Source organism: Lactuca saligna, chromosome 5 (assembly GCF_052625555.1).
Source record: "Lactuca saligna cultivar CGN05327 chromosome 5, ASM5262555v1, whole genome shotgun sequence".
NCBI classification, from domain to species: domain Eukaryota; kingdom Viridiplantae; phylum Streptophyta; class Magnoliopsida; order Asterales; family Asteraceae; genus Lactuca; species Lactuca saligna.
Window position 1 is genome coordinate 318785418 of NC_136421.1, and position 25957 is coordinate 318811374.

General features: G+C 35.7%; 1 protein-coding gene and 1 long non-coding RNA gene across 2 annotated transcripts; both read right to left on the minus strand.

The window, feature by feature from the left end:
* Positions 1–5865: 5865 nt before the first annotated feature.
* On the minus strand, positions 5866–9121 carry LOC144998782 (uncharacterized). Its single transcript, XR_013660427.1, has 7 exons — positions 8440–9121; positions 8223–8364; positions 7531–7899; positions 7381–7449; positions 6608–7291; positions 6348–6428; positions 5866–6247 (listed from the first exon to the last, which is right to left on the minus strand). It is a non-coding gene; the product is annotated as an uncharacterized LOC144998782 (long non-coding RNA).
* Positions 9122–12335: 3214 nt separating this feature from the next.
* On the minus strand, positions 12336–14177 carry LOC145048762 (large ribosomal subunit protein eL18x). The gene is made up of 5 exons (XM_078997356.1): positions 14072–14177; positions 13896–13985; positions 13658–13786; positions 13124–13306; positions 12336–12615 (listed from the first exon to the last, which is right to left on the minus strand). Exons 1-5 carry the CDS (start codon positions 14072–14074, stop codon positions 12457–12459), a joined length of 564 nt encoding a protein of 187 aa, XP_078853482.1. The 5' UTR covers positions 14075–14177; the 3' UTR covers positions 12336–12456.
* Positions 14178–25957: the final 11780 nt, after the last annotated feature.

Here is a 25957-nt window from a genome sequence, read left to right on the forward strand (position 1 = left end):
ATTGAAAGTCCAACATAGTACGAAGAGCAGATGCAAGATTGAGCATCGCCTGCGGTCAAGAAGTCCAAGAGTTAGATACTCATTCGAAGAAACATAGAAGTTACGATTAATACCTAGGATGCAAGATAACGTATGGTATCATTATATAAGTGCTATTTTCATTGATGATTCTGGAAAGTAATCATCCTAAGGGGAAGATAATTGTAACGCCCGTAGATCCGGGCTAGTCAATTTAGAGACGATAAGCGTCAAAAATGATTTTTTGATGGAAGATTATTTAGAAAGAGTAATCTTAACTAATTTTTAGTATATGTTACAAGGATTTTGTACATATAAAGAACACCGAAATCCAAGTTATAGCGAAGAAATTATGACCTCTCGAAGTTTCGTGACAGAACCGGCACAATGTTGAATGACGTAAAAAGTGAATTTACGATAGAGCGATATTTAGCCTTAGTGATCTAAACGAATTTTGTAGAATTAGTTAAACCAAGAGTGTGCATAAAAAGAACGCCCAAATCTGACTCCGTATAAGGAAGTTATGATTTTTCTAAGTTTCAGCTTAACAATATGCAGCCCAAAACTCGAATTTGAGATCGAGTGATTTTTAGTCGAAGCAATATATATGAGAATCGAAGATCTCGTTATCAGTAGTGCAATGGTGAAAAGACAGACGAAAACGGACATCGGAGGAAGAATTTATGAATTTATAACGTAGTTTTCCTATCCCGACCTACTAAAAATAATATAATAAAAATAAAGTCGAAATCAGCCAACGAAGTCTAAACGAAAGTTGTAGAGCATAGTCTCACCTATGTTGGATATAAGAAACATTGAAAATGGAGTTCGTATGAGGAAGATATGAATTTATGAAGTTTTTAAATAATTAAAATATATTTATTTATTTATAAAATCAGATAATACCAAACCCGTGACTCATCCGACCTTATCCACCCGGTACACCCAGCGTACCTAGATGTACGCCCAGCGTACATGTCGACGGAGGATTAGCTCAGCGTAATTTGGGGTTACGCCCAGCGTAAGTCGGGGTTTCAGCTCCTATAAATAGAAGTCGAAGGTTGTCGAACTTATTGCCAAAAATTCTCCTTTCTCTCTCATTTTTGCATCATTTTGTGTGTAATAAATATCCCAAAGCCCCGATATTAATCCCGAAGCCCCGAAGATCCCAAGAAGTGAAATTCCCGAGTCGAAGCTCTGCCCGCGAGAAGCCCGGTTTTTGTGAAGATCTCCCGGTTTCACCGAAGAATACTACTTCTACATGCCGTAGCGCTGTCCGATCATCTTCTGATCAAGTGAGTGTGTGGTTATTTTCTTCTACCGTACAGATATGAAGTAGTTGCTATGAAATACGTGTTATGTGTCTATACATTGTTTGTTTACTTGAGATGGTTGTTGAATGAATGTTTTATACAGGTTTTTAAATGATTTAAACTATATATGTAATTTATATCTACAAATATGTTGGGTAGAACATGGATAGATGAAACAGTTGGTGTGTGAGGAAAGATTAGTTTGAGGATGAGACGAGATATGATATAGATCATGAGGTGAGGGTGACAGGTGAAAAATGATTGAAACATTTACCCAAACGATGGCCCCCATCATTCATCAGAGTAGGGATGACAACCACGGACTATTCTAGATAGTCTTGTGGAACACTAGCAAGCTCGCAACTTGTAGGTGTTGTGGACTTGATGTTCACCGGTGTACTCTAAAAACTCATTGATATGAATTGCTTGAGGAGTCTCGGAACCAATACTGTCAACAAACGAGATAAACCCCGACGACTATGGAGTTAGCGCTTGGTAACTATGGATATAGTGTCTATTGAGAAAACCCTGGCAACGATGGATTTCATGTCGATTCCTTAGGGTAACCCTTAGGAATAAATGAATGAGGAATAGTTGATTCTTAGGGTAATCTTTAAGAAATAAAAATGAGATAATGGGGTGGGAAATTGGGTTGATTGTTTGATGATTGAATATAATAGTTATATTATTATGGGTTGAAAACCCTATATGCTCACTAGGCTCCGAAGCCTAACCCACTCAGTTTTCTTTGCATTACACGTAATGGCACAAGAGTATAAGTTGGTGGACTTGACGAGAGATTTTGGATTATAGATCAGTAGTTATAAATAACTATTGTAAGGTCTATTTTATACTGTTTATGCTTTTGGTCTGTATCGGAACATGACATCCCGAGATTTTGTTATTTAATGAAAATACATTTTTTTAAAGAAATGCTTTGATAAATTTTTATCATATTTGGTTTTGGAAACAAATTCCGCAACTCTTTTAATCAAAGGATCACTCTGATTTTATAAAACAAAGCATAAACAAATCGGTCTTTTCTGGCCGTGAAAATGGGAATGTTACACTGCCAGACCCTACTTGTGATGACGCATGCAGTGACGATCATGCCCCACGAAGTGAGTATTAGAAACTCACGACGTAAGTGCAGAAATTTCACCCTATAAATAGAAATCAAGGTTCAGCCGCACTCCCGATACCCTCTTTAAGCCCTATTTTAACCCCCTGAAGCCTCGGTATCATCCCGAGACTCGAAGCGAGTCCCGAAGCCCGAAGATCCCGAGAAGAAAAGAGTTTCTGAGTCGAAGCTCTGCCTGCGAGAAGCCCGGTGTGTGAAGATCTTCCAGATTTACCGAAGAATACTACTTTTAGAGCCGTAGTGTTGTCCGATCATCTTCTGATCAAGTGAGTGTATAGTCCCTTTCATAAACACAATTTTAATAAAAGTATTGTTTGAATGTATTAAGCATATGTTTTGTGTGAGTGTATATTCCTTTTCTTCTAACACATAGATATAAAGTATCTCCGAGTGAATACGTACTATGTGTATATAGATATATATTACCTGTTACTTTGAATGAATCTGTATATTTGTAACAAGTACTAAATGAATATCTTATCAGTTTTTAAGTTGAATATGTATGCATATGTATATTGTTATCTACAAAATGTTGGGTAGAACTTGGGTAGATAGTTGATGTGTGATAAAGTGAGGAGATGCCTCGATGCTGATGTTGTTAATCTAGTCATCTAGCAGAGTATGGATGACGACCACAAACTCTTTCTAGACATTCATGTGGAACGCTAGCAGGTTCATAACCTGTAGGTGTTGTGAACGATGTGTTCACCGGTGTACTCTATCCCCCTTATGGTTGCCTTTATGACATCTATTGCTGAGGAAACCCCTTGCAATAATGTATGTCCCGATGAAAATCCTAGATTAGGTTTCTTATAATAGATGTTGTTTTAGGGACGTAAAGTGATTTAACAGGAATGGGTAATCGGGTTATTGTTGGTTGGTGAAATTAAATATAATTATTTATTGTGGGTTGAAAACCTTATATGCTCACTAGGCTCCCAAGTCTGACCCACTCAGTTTTGTTGTATTACAGGTAGTGGCACGAGAGCATAAGTTGGATGACCTATCAAGATCTTTTTTATATTAGACCAGTTGTTATATGTAACTGTTGTATGGTCTATCTTTTATTGTTTATGCTTTTGGTCTGTTTATCGAAGCATGACATCCCGAATATTGTTATATAATGAAAATGCATCTCTTGATGAAATTCTTTGATAAACTTTATTTTATCATATTTTGTTTTGGGAGCAGATTCCGCAACTCTTTTAAATCAAAAGGATTTACTCTGAAATTGTTTTAAAAGCATAAATGAAACCGGTCTTTTGTGGTCGTGATTCTGGGGATGTCACATCACCCCACCAGACAACCTCCCAACAATATTTGTTAATTTTAAAATAATAATACAAGAAAAAACTAAATATAAGTATAAAGTTACCTACCACTTCAGCCCGTTCAGCATACTTTGATTGTATCGATGTATTGATTAACTCAAGTATCGTTGTTATAGGAAACTCACGTGTAGACATGGATATAATTTTAAACATTTCAGGGACATCAATCGATTTAATATTGTAACATAGTTTTTGGGAAAAATGCTTGTGTCCATTTTAAAATTGCTAAATCGTCAAGCCAGAATATTGGACTCCTAAGCAAGGTGCAGAAAGGTCGTTTCCTACATGCACTTTGCTACCTTTCCTGACATAGGTAAAAATCATGAACACTATATGCATTGCATGACTTCCAAAACAACGTTTCGACTTCCGTATCATTATGTCCAACAGAATAACGTATTTTTTGAGCTATATCTTTAGGACAATATCCATGATACGAATCTGGGTAGACACTCTGAACAGCAAAGTCTATTTTATCACATAGGTTGCTTATGAAACCAACCTGTGTATCCTCACATAAAAACTCTTTTAACTTCATCATGAACCATCTCCATGATTCTTCACACTCTAAGGTTCCCAAACCAATTGCTAAGAGTGGTGGTTCATGGTTTCCATCCAAAGCCACTGCGAAGTACATTGTTTTCATATAGTTGCCAAGAAGGGGTAAATAACCCACATATATTAACATTATCATGCACCTAAGGAAGGTACGAATCTGCAAAAAAAACAAACATATATTAGTGATAAGTAAATAGTAAATGAGAAACATTACCAAGAAATTTTAATTAAATCAATAAAACAAATAAGTTATACCACGCAACCTAAAGCCACAAAATAGAATTGAAAGCGGTTGGTGTCCGTTTTCTTAATGGTTGTGAAGGTATAAGGATTTGTTCTTTGAAGATTATGCAAGAATATTGGTAGTTGAGAAAAGCTTCTTTCGGTGTAAGTACTCATTTTCACAAGCAATGAAAGTGTTTTACAATCATCACACAAATCCAATTATAATTATATACAAATTGGTGTTTCTCTACAGTTCATACTTCATAGTTCAACTTTTTAAATTCATAGTCAAACCAGTTCATTTCATAGTCAAACATCACTGACCGACAAGACAAGACAAGACAATGTACTTGTCTGTAGTTCATAGTTCAACTTTTTGAATTCATAGTCAAACCAATTCATTTCATAGTAAAACATCGTTGATCGACAAGACAAGACAAGACAAGACAATGTACTTGTCTGCAGTTCATAGTTCAACTTTTTTAATTCATAGTCAAACATACTTGTCTGTAATAAAATTTCTTCTATAAATAGGTGTATAGTCATATTTGTTAGAATAAATAAGGCAAATGACATACTGTAATTGCAAAGGTGGACGTACCATTAGGATATCGGGTACAGCTAAAAACCCAGGAAGATTATTTTACGCTTGCCCATATATGATATCATCTTCTTAACTTCGTTCATATTTACACCCTCATGTTTATAGTGCAACAATTGTTATTGTCAATATTTAAATTTACATGGACTAAAATGCGGCTTTATCAGTTGGGTTGATGGAGAGAATGACCAATCATCTATGGTAATAGCTAAAGTAGCTAACTCTAATAAGCACTTTCAATCAAAAAATAAGAAGTTAAAGATAGCCTTGGTTTGTAGTTGGGTGTTGTTTCTGACAATTATTTTTTACAAGTTGTAAGTTTTTTAAATTGTTGTATTTGTTGTTATGTACGAATCAGTGTACTTGTAATGTTAAAACAAATGGTGATGTCGTTCGTAGTTATAATGTTGTAATGTACAAATCAGTGTATTTGTTGTTATGTACGAATCAGTGTACTTGTAATGTTAAACGAATCAGTGTACTTGTAATGTTGTAACTATTGAAGTTATTAGTAGCTTGTTAAGTTGTTGTAATTGTTGTTAGTAACATTAAAACTAATAATAGACTAATGGTGTACTCATTCGTAGTTGTAACATTCATCGTTTAGTAATCAAATCCAACATTCAATTACATATACTAATATATAATCCAACTACATAGGACCAAGACTCGACCCCTAGTAAATTTTTGTCATCCGAAACTCTAAAGTTGCATTCCTTGGGTCAATAAGTTCACGTATTGGTTGGCCTGAAACTAATTGTTCCATAAACATACAAACAAAAACACCGCAATCTCCTAACATACTACTTTGTTTGGGAACATTTGTTTCGAGAATGAATTGCATATTCAATGGAATCCTAGGAATGTTCCTTCAGGCCCAATAGTCAATCTTGTCTAAATACTCTGCCACCCGAGCTTCAAATTTGGTAAATGTTCCATCAGACTTGAATTTTTCATATGCTCCTCTACCTAAACTGTCATAAAGATGGACCTCCATTGACGAAAATCGGAGTTCCCCAAACAACCAGTGATTAGGGAATGAATGAATCGTCATTAAGACCTGTAGAAGGTGTAAGAAAAATATATATTTATGTTTACATATCACAATACGAAAACACGACAATAACAAAAATAATATTAAAAATTAAAATTTGGTTTACCATATCGACATCCCACCAAACAACTACGTGCTCGGGGTATCTAGCAATACCAGACATAAACGCCCTCCAATCGTACCCTTCCTAGAGAACATGACAAACAAAAAAATTTGGAAGCATTATTGTATGTCGATTGCTATCAAAACGTCTCTCATTCAATAGTCTATACCAAATGGTGATATGTTGCACAAAATTATGATCCTTTTGTTATTAACTAAAAAAACAATTAAGTTATAAAATAATAAAATTAAAAGATATTTTACCGATGCGTCCAACCATCCGTCGTGTGTATGCCCAAACAAGGCACTCCATAAATCTCTATATAACACCAAATTTAAAAAACGGTGTTGCACCTCATATGAATGAAATAAAATAATTTTGGATCACAATCTCACCGCCTGTTACATAAGATTACAGGCGCAACACAGAGAAGTCATGAACAACTGCAAATTCTGAAGGAGGAACGGGGCTACTTTATTTGGTATCCACCTTCTTTTTTGGTCTTCTTTTTTGCTTTAGTGTTATGTGCAACTAAAACAAAATTCAATTGTTTGTTTAAATCTTTATATTTTAGATAATTAACATAAAAATAAAATTCTATTACTATGATATAACCTCTTAAATTCAAAAAATACATCGGTATAAGGAGTGCAAATATATTTTGATGGATTACGAGTCCTTGGTTTAACGGGAGCATTTTGTTTGTCATCGATAACATAGTCATTGTAATAATTTACATTTCTCATAATTATTGCATCATCTTCCTCCAACACCTAAATTAATAAGCCATAATCTTTAATTATATAATGTTTCAATCTACTAAAATTAAATTAAATAAATGAAAGTAAAACAACCTTTTTGTCTTCTTTATCATCATCGGAATAAAACACATCATCATCAAATTTGTTTATTTTACAACTCGGATTATCATTTCTCTCCTCAAACTCCTACATTAGAATAAAGTATTTTAGTTATTAACGAAATACACCATAAAATGATTAATTATTAAAATCGTAACTATAATATATACAATAACCTGGTTCTCTTCATTTTCACCAAAAATATTTTCTTTTGATTTATTTTTATTCATCCCTTCATCTTCAACCTACATTTTCAGCTATAAAATATTAACAAAACTTTTAAAATATGTTAACAAATTATATAAAAAATGTAGCGTGTAACTAACCGGTTGATCAATATTTGTTTGGAATACTACAGGATCATCAAAATTGAACTGGTTTCATATCTCTTCACCATTAAATTCTTCAACAAACACATCAGTAGGCTCTCGGTTCATAAACACATGTTGCTCCAGTACATGTAACCGTTTCAAGACCTCGTCTAACTTGGGCTTCCCACTACGTCCACTTCTACCGTGAGAGCGACCACTAGACGACATACTAGACAAAGATTCTTCTTGTCTCCTAAAATTGTCCCGTACTAGGGATGTAACTGATTTTCATTCACCATATACGTATTCTTGCCATGACATATAACAAGAACTTGTCATCTCTTCATCAGTCGTTGACATTTTTTTCCTTACTGGTTGTCCTTCCTAAAAAAAAACAAACATATTAATAATGCATATATAAGTATAATAATGAATTTTTTAAATTTAAAATAATTTTAATATAGCTTTGCAATTGAAAATATCTTGTTTACATCAACATATTTCAATTTTTTAGTGTCACTCCATCGTTTTATCCGAGACATTTCTCTATTTTTTCTTAATTCATATCCACCAGCTGACCAGCATGAACAACGGGAAGCATCTCATATATCCAAATCTATAATTTTCACAATTATAGTAATAAAAATTATAATTAAAATAACTAATATAACAGTAAAACTATTTAAATAAAAAGCATATTTTTATACCCTAATTGGCGCCGTAAATCCAGAGACGGAGTATTTAAGGGTTTGACGATGCTCCGACAGTGAAAAATAATTATTAATCTTGTTCTAAGTATCATCAAGATCCTCATAAGTAAAATCCCACAAATAGTTATCCCAAGGAAACCTATAAAAAAAGAATAATAATTATAATAAACATTAAGGTTAATAATATGAAATTTTCTAAGTAAACAAAAATTACCTGTTCCACACATCCAAATCCTCAGCCAAAATAAACCAATCTTGAGGCACCTGATCGTTTACCTCCTTTCCCAAAAATCCCTCACACAAAATATATATCAAACACAGCCTAACTGCATCAGTATCACCAACTTGTAGGAACGGATGATTAAAAATAAAACTTTTTATGTCACGATTTTCACCGAATTATTTGTATGGTCCGGAAATAGACGTTCACGCAATAAACATCTTTTCTTTTTATTAATAAGGTTTTTTTTGAGACTTTCTTGCCGATCATTTTAGGATACTCCCCAAAATTAAACACGGTTATCAAAGAAAACTTTTTCGGACCATATACCATTTTTGTATCCCCGACTCTAAAATATAACTGTTTTACTTCATCTGGGGAAACAACAGCGTCCGGTAGTATCTGATAAAGAAACATCTTGTTAAACAACAATCCGTCCCTTTGTAAACGATCAACGTCCAACAAGTATCCAAATACCGTTGCTCTAAAAAGATCACGTCTCACACCTTCTAAAACCTGAAATACCTCCCAAATATTACACCCTAATCCTTTTAAATTAACGATAGCTTTAACATTCACATTATTCGGATCATGCTGCTAAAAACAAAAACTTATTGTAAAAGTTAAATAAAATAAATAATCCAACTTTAAAATTATAAACATAAAGAATGCACAAAACAACATTCAATTAAAAAATTTAATATCTGATTGAAAAACAGTAATCACAAAAGAAACACAAAAAATGATTGTACCTTTACGATTGTAGTTATAATATTTATCAACGATAATCACAAAAACAACACCAAAAATGATATATATATATATATATATATATATATATATATATATTTATGTATTTTTTATCAAATAAATATGACTTTTTTTAGTGAAAGGGATGTAAAAAATATATTTATTTTGAGTTTTTAATATAAGGGCTAATGTCATAAAAACCCTCAAATTTTCAAGAAATATTCGGTTATATCCTAAGTCTATTTTTATGTCCACAAAAACCGCACATTTGGGAAAAAAAATTGTCATAATTACCCTATTTTCCGATTTTACCCTTTTATGGCATTTTGGGGTGTTTGGTTCAATTGTTTATGTTCATCACCATAGAAGTTCAAAGATATGCCCTTCATACTCAATGAAATCCATATATTGGATCAATAAAATTCCACATAACAATCTCATTTTGGCCTCAAGGAATCAATTCAGATGAACGAGATCATCCATTCGTAACCCAAAAACCACCACCACCTGTGATATGCATCACCATCACCATCAAATATCAAACAATTCTGCTACCATCACTGAAATCCACCACCGCCACCACATCCCACTTGTGATATGCATCACCATCACCATCAAATATCAAACAATTCTGCTACCACCACTGAAATCCACCACCGCCACCACATCTACAATGACATCGTCCACTACCACCACCTCCCTTTCTTACCCATATCTAAACTCATTACCTAGATTGATGTCATGGGTGCTCAAATCTAAAAATTAAACCCAAATATGATACCCAAAAATTAAACTCAAAAACCATAGATGAAATCAAAATCGTGGTTAGCAACACAAATGCACAAACTTGAAATTAAACCCAAATGAAACTTAAACCAAAACTTGCATTCACGTTTCAGATAGTAGAGAAGTAAAGGAGATGATGGTGATGAAAAATCAAGGGCGGCGGTGGGAAGTGGATCAAGGCGCAGGAGTTTGCATCTGATGAAAAATCAGGGGCGACAGTAGGAGTTGGGTTTCATGGCAGTGGTTGAGAGTAATGGGGGCGGAATTTCGGGGAAGAAAGGTTACATCGATCGATTCACTGGACTCGAGGTTCGATTCAGAGGAGGGTAGTGATCTTCAAGGGGTGCTCGTCGGTATGCTCGGCAATCGAATGAGGTGTTGGAACGGTGGTGAGCAGGAGACGGTAGCCGGTGGGTCTCTGGCTCGTTTTCTCTCGGCAGGAAGCTCACCCGTAGAGTTCTTTTTGGCTTCCAGCGACAATAGAAATCGATCAAGAAGGAGGGGGTGTTTGGGTGATAATTACTGAAGAAAGAAGAAGGTGGATGAAGGGTTGCTAAAAATGGTTGGAACGGAGGTGACAACACTCCCTTTCAAACGTGGTTTAGTGGTGATGGAAGGAAAAGAGCGAACAAACCAAACACACTCTAATCTTAAAACCAAACACCCCTAATTCCATAGAAGGGTAAAATCGGAAAAGAGGGCAATTATGACAATTTTTGCCCAAATATGTGGTTTTTGTAGACATAAAAATGGACTTAGGATATAACCGAACATTTCTTAAAAATTTAAAGGTTTTTATAACATTAGCCCTTAATATAAAATATATGTTTTTTTCAAATAAATTTCGTTTATATATAAAAAAAATCTTTACAAATATTTTTTTTCTATAGGTTTTCTATTTATTATTGTCTAATTTTTTAGTTTTTATAGTCACTCTATCGATATACATTTTTGTAGGGAATTTTTTTTTTCGGTACTTACGTTTATATTTCAATTTTAAACTTATATTAAAAACTATATTTTCTATAAACATCAATCTAAAATAAAAAATAAAACAACAAATCATTAAAATACAATCAATCATAGACAATTTTTTTTAACACTAACTTAACAAAACATATAAAAAAATAAATAAACTTTACCAACACAGTATATACAAAATTATAACAACAAAACATTCAAATATAATTAATCACAGGCAAGATTTTTTTTTATACTAACTTATCAAAGCATAAAGTAAATAAATGTTAAATTTAGCATAAAAAAAGTTAGAATCTTACAATATTTTCGAGAATGTTGAAGAAATCCTTCATTTTATTGAAAAAATCAGAACAAAAACATAGGGGAAATTGTCTAGAGAGAGAGTTTTTGTAAGTTGAATAGTGAAAATGAAGAAAAAAACGATTTTATACAAAAAAAATTAAAGGAAATCACAAATGGAAACCCAAAAGCGCACATGAAATAGTCCATCTGCGAAGGTACAAGTGCTTAAAGCACAGATGTATCTTCGTAGATTGACAATTCCCATCTGCAAAATCAGTAGCTGTTTTTGTAATTGTTATTTTTTTTGGCTAAATTTGCAAAGTAATGAGTTTTTTTTTTGCTATTTTTGTAATTTTCTCTTAATACATATTTAAGAAACATTACAAATTAACTAGTTAGAAGCTATTATATATAGTTGAATAAATAACTTTTAATGCTTAATTCAAAAGATTTAGGTTATAAATCAAGACATGACTATATCTTTGTGTTTCAGAAAGTCGTCAACGTCATTCGTCTATTGTTTGTACGATTAGCTTTTAATATTCAAACCTCTCGCCTTTCAAGTAGTCATCGGCTCATCGCTGTCCACCTCACTCATCCTCTAAATCCACCATCTGTTGCTGGATGGGAGATGAAGTAGCAACTCTTCTTCATGCCTACAAACCCGGCGTTTGGGATTCTTGTTCTGATATAAAACATCTACGACTACTGCTCATGCTCATCTTCTTCTTCTCACTGTCATCATCTTTTGGTTTACCCATCTGATCACGTGATTACCCATACCCATGAGATATATGACCCGTCATATTCACGGGTCAACTCAACTCGGTACGAGTCAGACAAGGACTCGTAGATTTTGACCAAATCAGGCTTAAAAACGAGTCGCCTCTTCTTCGACTCGTACGAGTCTAACACTCTATGATCACAGCTACACAACATAATTTGGTTGACTACTTAGAAACACAAAGTTTAAAGTAACAATAGTTCTTGCAATTGAAACCTCCTACTCTATGCCAAAACCAGATCAAACAAATATAGCAACTTGAATTATAGAAACCCATTCAGCTCAATAAACATTTTGGAGAAATCCAAGTCCAAATCGCTAACTTCATTACCGAGAAAAAAGATGGATGTCAAAATAGCAAGTACACAAACAAGAAGTAAAGATATAATAAAAAACACAGGGAAACAAAACATGGGACTGGTGACGACTTAGTTTCTAAATCCCCTGCTGTTCCTTCTACCTCTGGCCTTTTCAAACTTCCTTCCCTTTGATCTCACATAAGGCTTGGTGTGGCTGTGTGGCACACCAGGAGCCTTACCAAAGTGCCTCACGGCTTCCCTTGAATTCTTTGGACCTCTAAGAAGAACCTAAACCACCCAACCAAAACACACACATCATCAGAAACCAGAAACCTAACCCATAAGTATTCAAAAAATAAAACTTGTTTATGGAAGGTTATCCATAAGGTATATGGCAACCCATGATTATAAACCATAAAGAGATAAAGATATCAACAAGCAAAAGGATATAACCAATACCATGACCTTGTACTAAGCTTGGATAAAAAACCAAAAGGTTACAACGGCAAATGTGTATTTGTTAAAGATACACAAGTGTTTATTTTGTGCACATGCTTGCAATATCAGACAGTAAAAAATAGGCAATTGTACGTTGAGGATGCATATAGTTGTGAAAATTAAATGGCAGCCAGGATGTTTTAAGGCAAATCCCTTCAAGCTATAAGGAGTGCCTTGTTTGGTTGGGTTGGGTGAAACAAAAAGTCATGTGCATGTTCGATAGTTCAAACTGCTACACAAGTAATGATTATCATAAAAAAGGAAAAAACAGACATCATAAGAAAAAGTTGACACACACCGTGTTCTGTCCAAGAGGAGCTCGAAGAGCCAGCTGATCAAATGTCAAACATTCTCCACCTGCCTTCTCAATCCTTGCCCTTGCAGTCTCAGTGAACCTCAGTGCAGTTACCTTCAGACAAGGGATTTCATGCACCCTAACATCGTCTGTCACTGTGCCCACAATCACAGCAATCTTCTCATCCTACAGATACAAACAAACCTCCAATCAAAAACCCAACAAATTAATATATTACAACCAATTTAACACTATATTTTTCTAGTATTCTTTTATCATTATTAAGATCAGTTCCATATACTCCCTCTATTCAAAGAACGGCGGTTGCATAGTTTAAAGGGAACAAGATTACATTAAAACATCTAACTGATTTGTAGGGTAAGATTTTTTTAGCAAATATATCGGTCAACATAGCAAGGCACTTTCAAGATAGATGAAAACAGAATACTTTAAGAAATAATATGAAGTGGTAAAATAACATTTTTTTTAACAGAGCAATGATATATATGTGTATATGAAGTAATTGAAAATAAGCACCTTTCCAGACATGTAACGAATCAGCCGAGAGAGGGATATCGGAGGTTTATTGACTTTGCTCATGAAGAGCCTCTTCAGTATCACAGCATTGAAGTTGCTTCCTGTCCTCCTTACCAAAAACCGGTAGAGCTGAACAAATAAGAAATAAGACAAAACGTTTATATTTCGGCATCTTGGTTGAACGTGTGTATATGTAAATGTAAGCAGGCGGAGAACTGCGCAGTGTATTTGTATGAACCTTGACAAGGAGTTTCAGGTAGATATCATCCGATCTGGGGGAGTTTCTTTTGGTTCTCTTGCTCTTCCCACCGGCAACAAGATCTATACCCTGGTATCATGACGCGAAAAAACGCTTTAGAAAAAGAAACTTAAGAAACCTGTATGTAGATTAGGGTTCCGGCAAATGTACAATACCATAGCAGCGGCGGAGGATTTTGCAACCTGCGCAGAAATGTGGGAAAATTGAAAAAACTAGGGTTTATGAACACGACGACATTAATAAGCGCCGCTCAGTATATAAATGAATAATGGGCTCTCAGTAGCCCAAGCTTAGGTTGTTAAATGGCCCGAGTAAGGTGCACAAAGAAACTTTGGTCCGGTTTGGGTTCAGTTTTGAAATTGTTCGGGTTTTGGGGACCGGTGCAGAATAGTTTGGTTATGTTTTGACCGATCTCATGCAATCTCTTTCGGTCCATTTGCGGTCTTTGCCGTTCGTTTTTGCTTTTAACAATTTTACTTTCTTTTTTGTTTTTTTTTTTTTTTTTTTTGACTAAACTGCACAAATGGTCCCTTTGGTAGTTTGGTTTGCTCAAAATTACAACTTTGGTTCAAAAAAGTTTGGACTAGTACCACTGGTCCAAAGTTTTCATTTTGTTATTTGATCCAATCTATTCTCATTTTTTTCAAAATGATGAATTTACCCTTTTTAATATGATTTTCTCTTTTTTGTTAATTGTTTTCCTGATTTTTAGATTTAAAAAAAATAAAAAAAAATAATTAATTAAATTAAATTTCTCTCTCTCTCTCTCTCTCTCTCTCTCTAACAAATCAAAATCTACAGTCGATCGTCTAGATATTCATATCCAATCACCAAATGAAATCAATAAACTCTTTAGGATTTTTCAAAACTTCATATTCAATCTCCAGATTAACCGTTAACAGAATCAGTAAAATTTATGGGTATCTTCAAACCTAGAACCTGTAACAAAATCATAAAATTTGTGGGAATCTTCAAACCTAGAACCTGTAACAAAATCATCTTCTTTAACCTAACCTAGGAAATTTTTAGAACTTCACCTCCAACCTCCAAATCGACGGCAGCTACTACATCTGATATCACCATGAACCAATTTCCTCAACACTAAACAAATGACAAAGCTTTGACTCTATTTATATCTGATTTTGAATCGATGACATAACTGATGATTCTTGAGTTATAAAGAAGTAATCCTAAAACTTTTTTTGGTTTTTGATTTCTTGAACTTGGACTTTTCTGGTGATGATTATTGATTCTTGAACATGGATGTCGTAGCTGATGATTCTTGATTTAGAAACTTGACGATTGCCTTCGATATTGCATTGTTGTTGGTAAAAAGACATCCCCCTCAATCTGTTGTTGCTTCCAATCGGGTCCCTCTTCTCAATCAGACAAAGGCAGATGACCGGAGTCCTTATTCCTCCTTCATGTGTTGTTAACCGATTGAATCAAAAGAAGAAAGAAGACGATGGGGGTTTCAAGATGAACAGAACACAAGCCTTAGCACCGACCACGTTGTCTCTCGACCCTCCTAGCTCCATCAAACGACCCTCAGGTGAGCTTCAGCTTTAGAGGCTGCAACCATTCTCATTTCCTAAAACCCTAGGGTTTTTAGAGGTTGCGGTCGATTCAATCCCTAGCTTCGATCTTTGTATCATAGCCTAGAACTTTTAGGGTTAGGTTTTCGTTGCCAGAGCTTCGATCTGGTGGCGTTCATCTTTTATGTCGGTAGTGTTCATCTTTTCTGCCTGTGGTGTTCGTGATTTTCGGCGAGAGTAAAGCCTGGGTGAGGGAGTAAGGGTAGTGATGTTCTCTCTCTCTCTCTATGTGTGTGTGTGTGAGAGAGAGAGAGAGAGAGATTTTATTTTAATTTTTTTTATTTTGTTATAAAAAATTATAAAAATAAAATAGAAAATGAAAATTTTCTTTTTTCTTTTTTTCTTTTAATCATAAAAAATATTTAAATAATAAAAAACTGAAAAAGAAATAAATAAGGGCAAAATAGTCATTATGAAAAGGTTTATAGAAAAGTGGATCAAACTCGCAATAAAATGAAATGTTTGAACCTCTGGTGCTAGCCCAAACCTTTTTGGATCAAAGTGGCAATTTTCAGCTAACCATAGGGACCATTTGTGCAGTTTTGTCTTCTTTTTACAAGTTCATAAAGAGTAGTATTAAATTGGTTGGAGACATCATGTTATTAGGATTTTGATAATTTTATTATTATTATTATTATTATTATTATTATTATTATTATTATTAAAGATATGAAAGTTAGGAATAATAAACTTTCTAAGTGTTTGGCAAGATTGGTCCCTAAGGTTATGTATGTTTGCTCCTTTTTTTGTCAATTTTTTTATCACTTTTGGTCCTCCAACTTATGTTGATTTTAAAAAACTACTTACAACATTGACTTTTCACCTTTATGCTTTTGTTCACAAACAACCCTTTCACTTTCGTTTGAATTTTGACAAAACTGCACAAATGGTCCTTGTGGTTTGCTGAAAATTGCCACTTTGGTCCAAAAATGCTTGGACTAGCACCAGAGGTCCAAACTTTTCATTTTGTTGCGAGTTTGGTCCAATTTGGTTTGAACTTTTTTATAAAGATGATTTTGCCCTTGATTATTTAATATTTTAATTTTTGTTTTATTACAATAATTAAAAAGAATTAAAAGAAAAGAAAAAAGAACATACTCTGTCTCTCTCTCTCTCTCTTTCTCTCTCTCTCTCTCTCTCTCTCTCTCTCTCTCTCTCTCTCCAAAGCAGACGAGCACCAGAGGTTATACAACCTTGTGATCGATCGACACTCCCCGGAAATCCCCTTCTAGCCTCGCCTCTCATACCTCTCTCTCGAACCAACCATCACACCCGCTTCTTCTTCTTCTTCTTCTTCTCCTGTCGAGCAAAACCCACTGAGGACCTTGTCTTCTTTATTGTTGTTGCTCGTGGCACCTCATCGGGACCCCCAAATGAACCTTGTTTTCGATTCCTCTTCCTGTTTCAAACCAACACCGGAGGCGTGTGGTCTACTGTCGTTCTCTTCTAACAATCGCTCGGGGATGAGAAGGCCAAATCGAAGACCAAATTTGCAGAGATTGGCACTCTACCTGTATGTGTCTAGGGTTTTTTATTGGGGGTGATAGAAGGTTAGAGAAAGAAGATTCTGATGCTAAAACGACTTCATCTTTGTTCGAAGCAATCCCGACGATCTCGATTCTCAAATCGCCTCTCTCTACAACTTCTTTACGAACCCTTCTCAGATCTTACACCGATGAAGGTTTGGCGCTAAACTCGACCGATGTCCTTCTAGTTTTTTGAAACCCTAGCTATTCATATCTGTTGTGGTGTTTGTGTGTGTATGTGTGTTTAATCTCTCGTTTGTCTTGTTCGAGTTTGTGTGTGTGTTTAATTTGTATGTGTGTGTGTTTGTGTTGTATCTGTTGAAAAATCGATGGATGTTTGTGTTGATCTGTGTTTGCTCATCAGATTTCATTTTTATGTGTGTGTGTTCATTTGATCTGATTTTGTGTGTGTGTTCATTTGATTTCATTTAGGTGGAGATGGATATGACAAATTGTGGTTGTGGCAGGCGGTCGTCAAACAATGGTGGTGGAGGACGACGGTCGAATTGTGGAAGTGGCGGAAGATATTCTTCAGCATTCTTGAGGAAAAAGAAGATGGGTGAGAGAGAGAAAGAGAGAGAGAGAGAGAGAGAGAGAGAGAGGGAGAGATAATATTTTCTTTTTTCTTTTAATTTTAATTCTTTTTAATTGTTGTAATAAAAGAAAATTAAAAATATTAAATAATCAGGGCAAAATCGTCTTTATAAAAAATTTCAAACAAAATCGGACCAAATTCCCAACAAAATGAAAAGTTTGGACCTCTGGTGCTAGTCCAAACATTTTTGGACCAAAGTGGCAATTTTCAGCAAACCACAGGGACCATTTGTGCAGTTTTGTCTTGAATTTTTCATAACTCTCGTATTTTATTACATATTATTAGTATTTAGTCTTTTGGCAGAAATGATCCCTCATTATTATTATTATTATTATTATTATTATTATTATTATTATTATTTTTATTGTTATTATTATTATTATTATTATTATTATTATTATTATTATTATTATTATTATTAGACAAAATTACATGATTGGTCCCGGTGGTTTACCAGATTTAACACATTGAGGATAACGATGGAAACCGAAATCACTCTTTTACTCCAAATCCGCTTTTTTGTTATTAATTTATATTTCTCTTTTTGGTTTTAAATTAATGTTTTATTTATTAGAAATACTCACCTAATACCATAAAGCCACCCACCAGCTGCCATCACTACCATCACCACCACCGCCAAAATTGTTGTCATCACCATCACCACCAAAATTACATAAATGGTCCATATGGTTTACCCATCGTCACAAATTCAGTCCCTACTACCTTAAAAGATCAAATTACCCTCACATTAACGGACAAAAAACAACGGTCGATACTTTCCGGATTGGTTTTCCGGCCGTTGTCATATATGACAATAAAGTTCAATTTGTGAGATCATTTCTTTATTTTCCTCATTTATTGCAAGAAATAATGATTTAGATTTCTTTAGTTATGTAATTAGATGACATTGTTTATCTTCCTATACTAGATTATCTCAATTCAATTCAATATGCTACTTTACTTTACAAAGCAATACCTTCCGTCGAGGAATCTTTTCTAGTTGTTGTTGTTATTATTATTATTATTATTATTATTATTATTATTATTATTATTATTATTATTATTATATATATATATATATATATATATATATATATATATATATATATATATATATATATATATATGAAAATAAGTGGGTTAAATGGTTTTAACTCGTGTTGGCTATAGACATCAGTCGTTTACCTGGACTAAACAACAGATGCGAATAATTTTTTTCAGAAATTAGTTTTTTTACATAAATAATATATTACATCTAAATAATTATCAATAAAAGATAGCAGAAACAAATTCAATAAAAATTAAACATTAAAATGTACATTATTGCCTTGGATTGGAAATAAACATATATTGATCTTTTGGGTTAAAAACAACGTAACATTTAAAAGACGAGGGTTTTAATCAAAACTTTAGGAGCATAAGACTCTTTTTATCATCCTGTAAAAAGATATTAGATTATAATTTTTATAATTTAAAATGTTTAAAAATATTTCAATTTTAGATCTTTATTGCACATAAATACTTTAATTTGATAATACAAATTTTCTATCTTTTGGTATATTACAACATACTTTTAATAATTACTATAAATTTTTTCAAAACTTATTAGATTACATAATAAATCAAATACTTTAATTCAATTGTTTTTGAAAAAAAAAATCAATTTATTCGGCTGAACTTAATCAATTATTTATATAATATTCGGTGAGTTAAAGATAAATGGTATTTAGTAAAGAGTTTAACGTTTTGTTCCTGAGTTCTACTTAAGGAGATAAATGTGAGGATACGGAGGGAAAGTAAGCGGTGTCGAAAGAAAATCGTGTTTTCGAGTTTCAATAATGGAAGGAATGTGAGGGGAGGGATATAAGATATCACAGTCGTAGTCATTCACTACATCCAACCATCTCCTATGCCTCATATTCAAGTTGGGTTGATTCATCAGGTACTTCAGGCTCTTATGATCTGTGTATATGGTACACCGGACACCATAAAGATAGTGACACCAGATCTTGAGGGCGAACATCACCGCCCCCAACTCCAAATCATGGGTGAGATACCTCGTCTCATGAGGCTTCAGCTACCTCGACGCATATGCTATCATGTGGCCCCTCTGCATCAACATTGCACCATCTCTTAAATAAATGCATCACAATAAACTACGAAGTCCTCCACTCCCTTCGGAAGAGCTAACACCCGAGCTTTGCACAACCTTTGGCGAAAAGTCTTGAATGATGCCTGCTGCTCGGGCCCCCAAACAAAAGTAACACCCTTCCGGGTCAATCTGGCTAGAGGAACCGCAATCTTGGAGAAATCCTTGATAAATCTCCGATAGTAGCCGGCCAATCCCAGAAAACTCTTGATCTCATCGCATAACTGCCTCAATCTTGGCCGGATCGACCAATATCTCATTCTTATTAATAAGTTATCCCAAGAATTGGACCTCTCGTAACCAGAAATCACACTTCGAGAATTTGGCATACAGCCTCTCCGACCTCAATACCCCAAGAACCTCTCACAGATGTTCCTCGTGCTGCTCTCTAGACCTCGAATACACCAAGATGTCATCGATGAAAATGATCACCGACCGGTCCAACATAGGCTGCACACCCGGTTCATGAGATCCATGAACGCTACTGGTGCATTGGTGAACCCGAAAGGCATCACCACAAACTTGTAATGCCCATAACGAGTTCTAAAAGCCATCTTCTGAATATCCTCCTCGCATACTCTCATCTGGTGATATCCAGATCTCAAATCAATATTGGAAAACCAAGATGCCCCCTGCAAATGATCAAATAAATCGTCGATCCTCGGAAGTAGATAACGGTTCTTGACCATCAGCTTGTTCAACTCCCGGTAATCAATACACATCCGGTGTGAACCATCCTTTTTCTTGACAAAAAAGATCAGTGCTCCCCACGGCGAGCTACTTAGTATGGTAAAACCCTTCCCTAGCAGCTCCTGAAACTGAGAGGATAACTCCTGCATCTCTAGCTACACAAGGCGATAAGGTGCCTTGGCGATAGGCGCTGCTCACGGAACAAAATCAATCTGAAACTCCACCTGCCACTCAAGAGGCACTCCCGGCAACTCCTCAGGAAACACGTTTGGGAACTCGCACACTATCGGAACCTTGGAGATAGAACTCGGTCTCTCTGATGTAACCCGCGTATCCTCCACATACGCCAAAATCCCGTACAACCCTATTGTATACTCTGTCTTGCTTTGGCAGCAGAGCAAAAAGCAAATGCGAACCTAGTACCCTCGCCATACATGGTAAGCACTTCCCCACCGGGGTCTCGAATAGTCACCATCTGTCGCTCACAGTTGATCATAGCCCCAAATCAACTCAACTAGTCCATGCCCACAATAACATATACGTCATCCATCGCTATCGACACCAGGTCTATCAGGAAATCTACACCAAAAATCTCCAAAACACATCCCCGGAAAAACTCGGTCGCATAAATGGCATGCTCGTCGGCTATAGAAACTCTCAGAGGTCGACTAAACGTCTCTCGCACGAAACTAATGTGACGACTAAAAGCTAAGGACACGAAGGATCGACTCACAACCGAGTCAAATAACACTAAAGCAGGTACAAAACTCACAAGAAAAGTGACTATGTACATAACACAGTATAATAATGCACAAATCTCAAAATAACAGGAAAATAGGGAAATACGTACCAGCTACAACATCTGGTGTTGCGAGGACCTCCTCCGTTGTCAACTGAAAAGCTCTCCCGCGAGCCCTTGGTGTCTTTACCTTCGTTGGCCGACTATCTGTAGCACGAATAGCAATAGGAGCAGAACCCTGGGTTGATCCCTGAATGAGCTGAGGGCACTCGGCCTTCCGATGGCCCGTCTGGTTGTAATGGAAGTTGTTGAAGATAATAGAGTTGCGTCTTGGGCCCTTTTGTTTTACAACCGGATTGGGCTTGTCAATCCGTGTTCTACTAGATTAGCCTTCTTTTTCTTAGAAAAGTTGTTAGGGTTTTATTATAAATATATGCATGCATGTATGCGTATAGCAACGGTCGTCACTCTCATTGAATATTGTAAACCCTAAAATCCTCTACAGTTGACGTTCTTTATCGAGCTCTTTTGAGGATTGTTTATTGAATCATTCGACACCTTTTGATTCATTAGCTTGTTCTTTATTGTTTATTTAGTCATTTATCTACCTGTTTCATAGATCTAATCGATCTTTAAGTTTATTTTAAACTCATCAATTGGTATCAGAGCAGGAGGCTGTGTAATCCATACACTTCTTTTCTGTGAAAAAGCTTCGATTAGGGTTATTCCGCATTCATTGATATTTATTGAGCCGTCATCTCATAATTGACGTAACTCAAGATTTATTATCTTTGCCCTAATTCGATATATTACAAGTCTGATCTTTGAACAGGTTATTCGATCAATTATGGACGAGTCACAATCCAATCCCATCAATATTTCAAACAGCATTGGATCAACAACAAAGATTCCCATCCTGTACACCCATGATTATGAAGTCTGGGCGAATCACTTTGAAGATTATGTCATAGGATCTGAGGATAATGGATACCTCATCTGGGAAGCAATTATCTCTTGACCGTTTTCTCATTCAGCAACTTCAAGGATTATTAAAACTCAAAAGGAGTATAATGATCTCCTGAAAGATGTTAAAGATGTAGCGCAAGATGAAAAAGTTAAATTTCAGTGCAATATCAAAGCGCTAAGATTGATTAGATTTGCTCTTCAATCCGATACCTTTAGGCTGGTAAGTTCATGCACAACTGCTAAAGAGATATGGGACAGGCTACGTGAATTGTACTCTACAGATGAAGATCTTGAACACTCCATTCAAACTTTGCTCTTGTCTGAGTTTGGTGAGTTCAAGCAAGGAACAGAAGAAACAGTGACTCAGACGTTTGATCGCTTCAATCATCTTCTTAGCAAGATGATCAAACATGACATCGAAAGGAAGCTTATTGAACAGAAGGTTACTTTTTAAAATGGACTCAGGTCTGAGTGGAGAGCAATTGTGTCCACAGTCAAAGCACACGAGCAATTCAAATCCTATTCTTTGGCGAAACTGGTGGGCATCCTAAAATCTCAGGAAAAGATCGTGCTGCAGGAGAAGACCGTGGTTTCAAGTCTGGGTTCATTAGCACTCCTGTCGAAAAGCAAAGCCGTGGTAGAGGACGAAGATCTCAACTTGGATGATTATGATCTCACATCTGAAGACTATGCTATGATGGTGTCAAACCCTAAGAGATTCATCAAGAAGAGATTCCCCACCAATAGGAACCGAAACTGGCAAGGAAGCTATAGCACTGAAAAAGTCAAAGATGAACCGAAAGCTGAAGAAGCAAAGAAGGAACAGAAGGCTGAAGGAGATTCTGGAGTGAGCTGCTATTATTGTGGAGGAAAGAACCATTATGCAAAAGATTGCGTCCTCAAAAAGATGGCAGAAAAGAACGAAGAAAATGATGAAGAAGCTGTGTTGATGAAAAAGCTTGATGAGTTAAGGAAGAAGAAATCTGCTGCTAACCCTTCCATGAATGCTTTAATTGTGCAGGGCTCGGTAGCTGATGATGAGTTCGGTGGCGTGGAGGTTTGGTCAACCGACTCTGAAGATGATGAAGTGAGGAAGCCTTCACATGGAAAGGCCTATGTAGCGAAAGAAGAAAGCAGTGGAGGAAGATGCTTGATGGTGTCCGACGTTTCTCAGATGAGAGGATACAACACTGATGGTGGGAATGATGACAAAGAACAACAGAATCTATGCTTTACTGCCAAACCACTCAGCGAGCAGTTCAGCGAACTTGATGAACTGATCAAGAAGGTACAATCAGTTTTTGTCTCATTTAAAGTCCCACAATGCTCATATGAAAAGGAATTAAAAAGTGTTAATTCAAGAATCTCTCATCTAGATAGTAGTTTAACTCAAACTCGGGTCACTAACTCTAACCTAACTGATCAATTAAGCAGGGTGTCTTCGAAGAGTGAGGAACGGCGGATGTGGATCGAACTGAAGGAGTCAGAGTTAATCAAAATAAAAGATGAAAACATTTATTTGCAAAGAGACAATTTGAAGCTTTTGAAACAGCGAAATGTTTTTTGTCTGATTGCCAAACGTCTTTATACTAATATTACTCAGCTTCATTTAAATTGTGAAATAGGGCAAAAGATTCATCGCATGATTTTACCCTTTCTTGAGTTTAAGGAAGATGAAATTGATGCTGACGCATATAATTGTGAGAGTATTATTTCGTCTGAGGATGTTAATCCAACATATTTATATGGACTGGACAAAATTGAATCTTTCATAAAACCCAAGGACCACAAGAATATGCTCAAAAATCTTTTGGATGAAAATGATAAACTGAAGCTTAGAACCGAAACTATACAAAAATTTGACTCACTGAATGTCAACATAAGCTCGGAAAATAAAATTGATGTTGAAAATGCATCTGAGCTTAATGAGGACGATAACATGAGTGAAATTTCTGTAGAGGACACAGTTGATTGCTCAGAATTTGTCAAAAATGAACCCGAGAACCATAAAAATCTCATCTCAGAAAACTCTGTGGAATTCGCTCGGTTGTCCCAACAAAAGTCCCCGATTCTTGTAGAGAAGGCAGTTGTATACCAAAAAGTTAGGACCACTCCGAATCAGGTATACAAAGTCACAGGTGTAACCGAACATCTTACTGCTGAACTAACAGCTATTATGAACGAAGACAATGCTGATGGCTGTAATGAGTTCTTCTGGTCGGCTCCCATTGACAATGCTGATGAAACGGTAGGTCTGTCTGAAAGGACTTCATGGAAAAGCAAAGGCAGATACGTTCCAGAACCTTTAAATAAACCTGATTGCTTCAACGTGGCAAGTACCAGTGGAACAAAAGATGTCCCTCAAAAGAAAGAAATTCCTGCAAAGGAAGTCGCATCTCCAAGCAAAACAACATCGGTTCAGAGTGGTTCAACCAATGAAAATCAAAAACATAAAGCTAACGTCCATCATCGACCGAAGCAGATGAGAAGTCAAAAACGGGAAAGGAATCAGAGATACAGGAAAAATCTCTCCGAAAGAAAACAGTTTTGGCGATCGCAAAATGCCTATTTCTCGCATCAAGACAGGAATTTAAAACCAGCGAAAAATCCTGATGGATCGACGGAGAGAAACGACAACCGAACGCAGAGGTTCGGTTCTGAGCAGAACAACAACCGAAAGCAGAGGTTCGGTTCTGAGCAGAACAATAACCAAAAGCAGAGGTTTGGCTCAGAGCACAACAACAACCGAACGTATAGATTCGGTTCAGAGAATAGTTTCAACCAAAAGCACAGGTTCGGTTCGGGAATTAAAAGAGGTCAAAACTCTAAAGATGGTCCTTCCGTTAATCAAAAGCAAAAGAGTCACCCGGAATCTTCAATCAAGAAGTCATACCGTTCTAAGTCATCTCATTCTAACTCTTCTAACTATTCAAAATCCTCTGTCTCTTCTCGTCCTAGAGTCCACTCTGTTTCTACTCAAAAATCTCAGTCATCAGCTGATCAAAAAGGAAAACACAAGGTTTCAGATACTGAATCAAAATCAATACCAAAACCATTAAATCCAAATAAAATCAAAGTTTTCACCATCAAAAGAAAAGATGATACAACACTAATAAAAAGAACATATGTTGTTGACATCTCTCTTACTATTCCCGCAAACAACTCACGAGGACCCAAACAACTCTGGGTTCCTAAATCTGCTTAATTTTTGCAGGTTATCAGTGACGAGCAGTATGACGAAGAATGGTACATTGATAGTGGCTGCTCGCGTCACATGACAGCAAGGAAGGAAGAACTTAGGGAATTCAGATCTTTTTCCAATGGTGGAAATGTCAAATTTGGGAACAATTCCTTCGGAACAATCAAAGGCTACGGAATGATTACAAACGGTGATTTCTCAATCAGGAAAGTTGCATATGTAGAGGGATTACAACACAATCTTATCAGTGTATCTCAGCTTGTTGGAGGTACTGGTCTCAAAGTCTCATTCGATGATGACGGTTCGGAAATTATCGACAAAAACACGAACAAAGTTATTCTCCAATCAGAGCGCAAAGGTGAAATGTTTCCCCTTAATCTCAAACCAATCAAAGGAAACCCAGCCATCTGTCTGTTATCCAAGGCACCATCTGAAGAAAGCTGGCTGTGGCACAGAAGACTCTCTCATCTCAACTTCAAAGATATCAACAAACTTGTCACTGGAAGTCATGTGAGGGGTCTCCCATTGCTCAAATATAACAGAGATCATCTGTGTGCTGCATGTGAAATGGGAAAGCAGAGT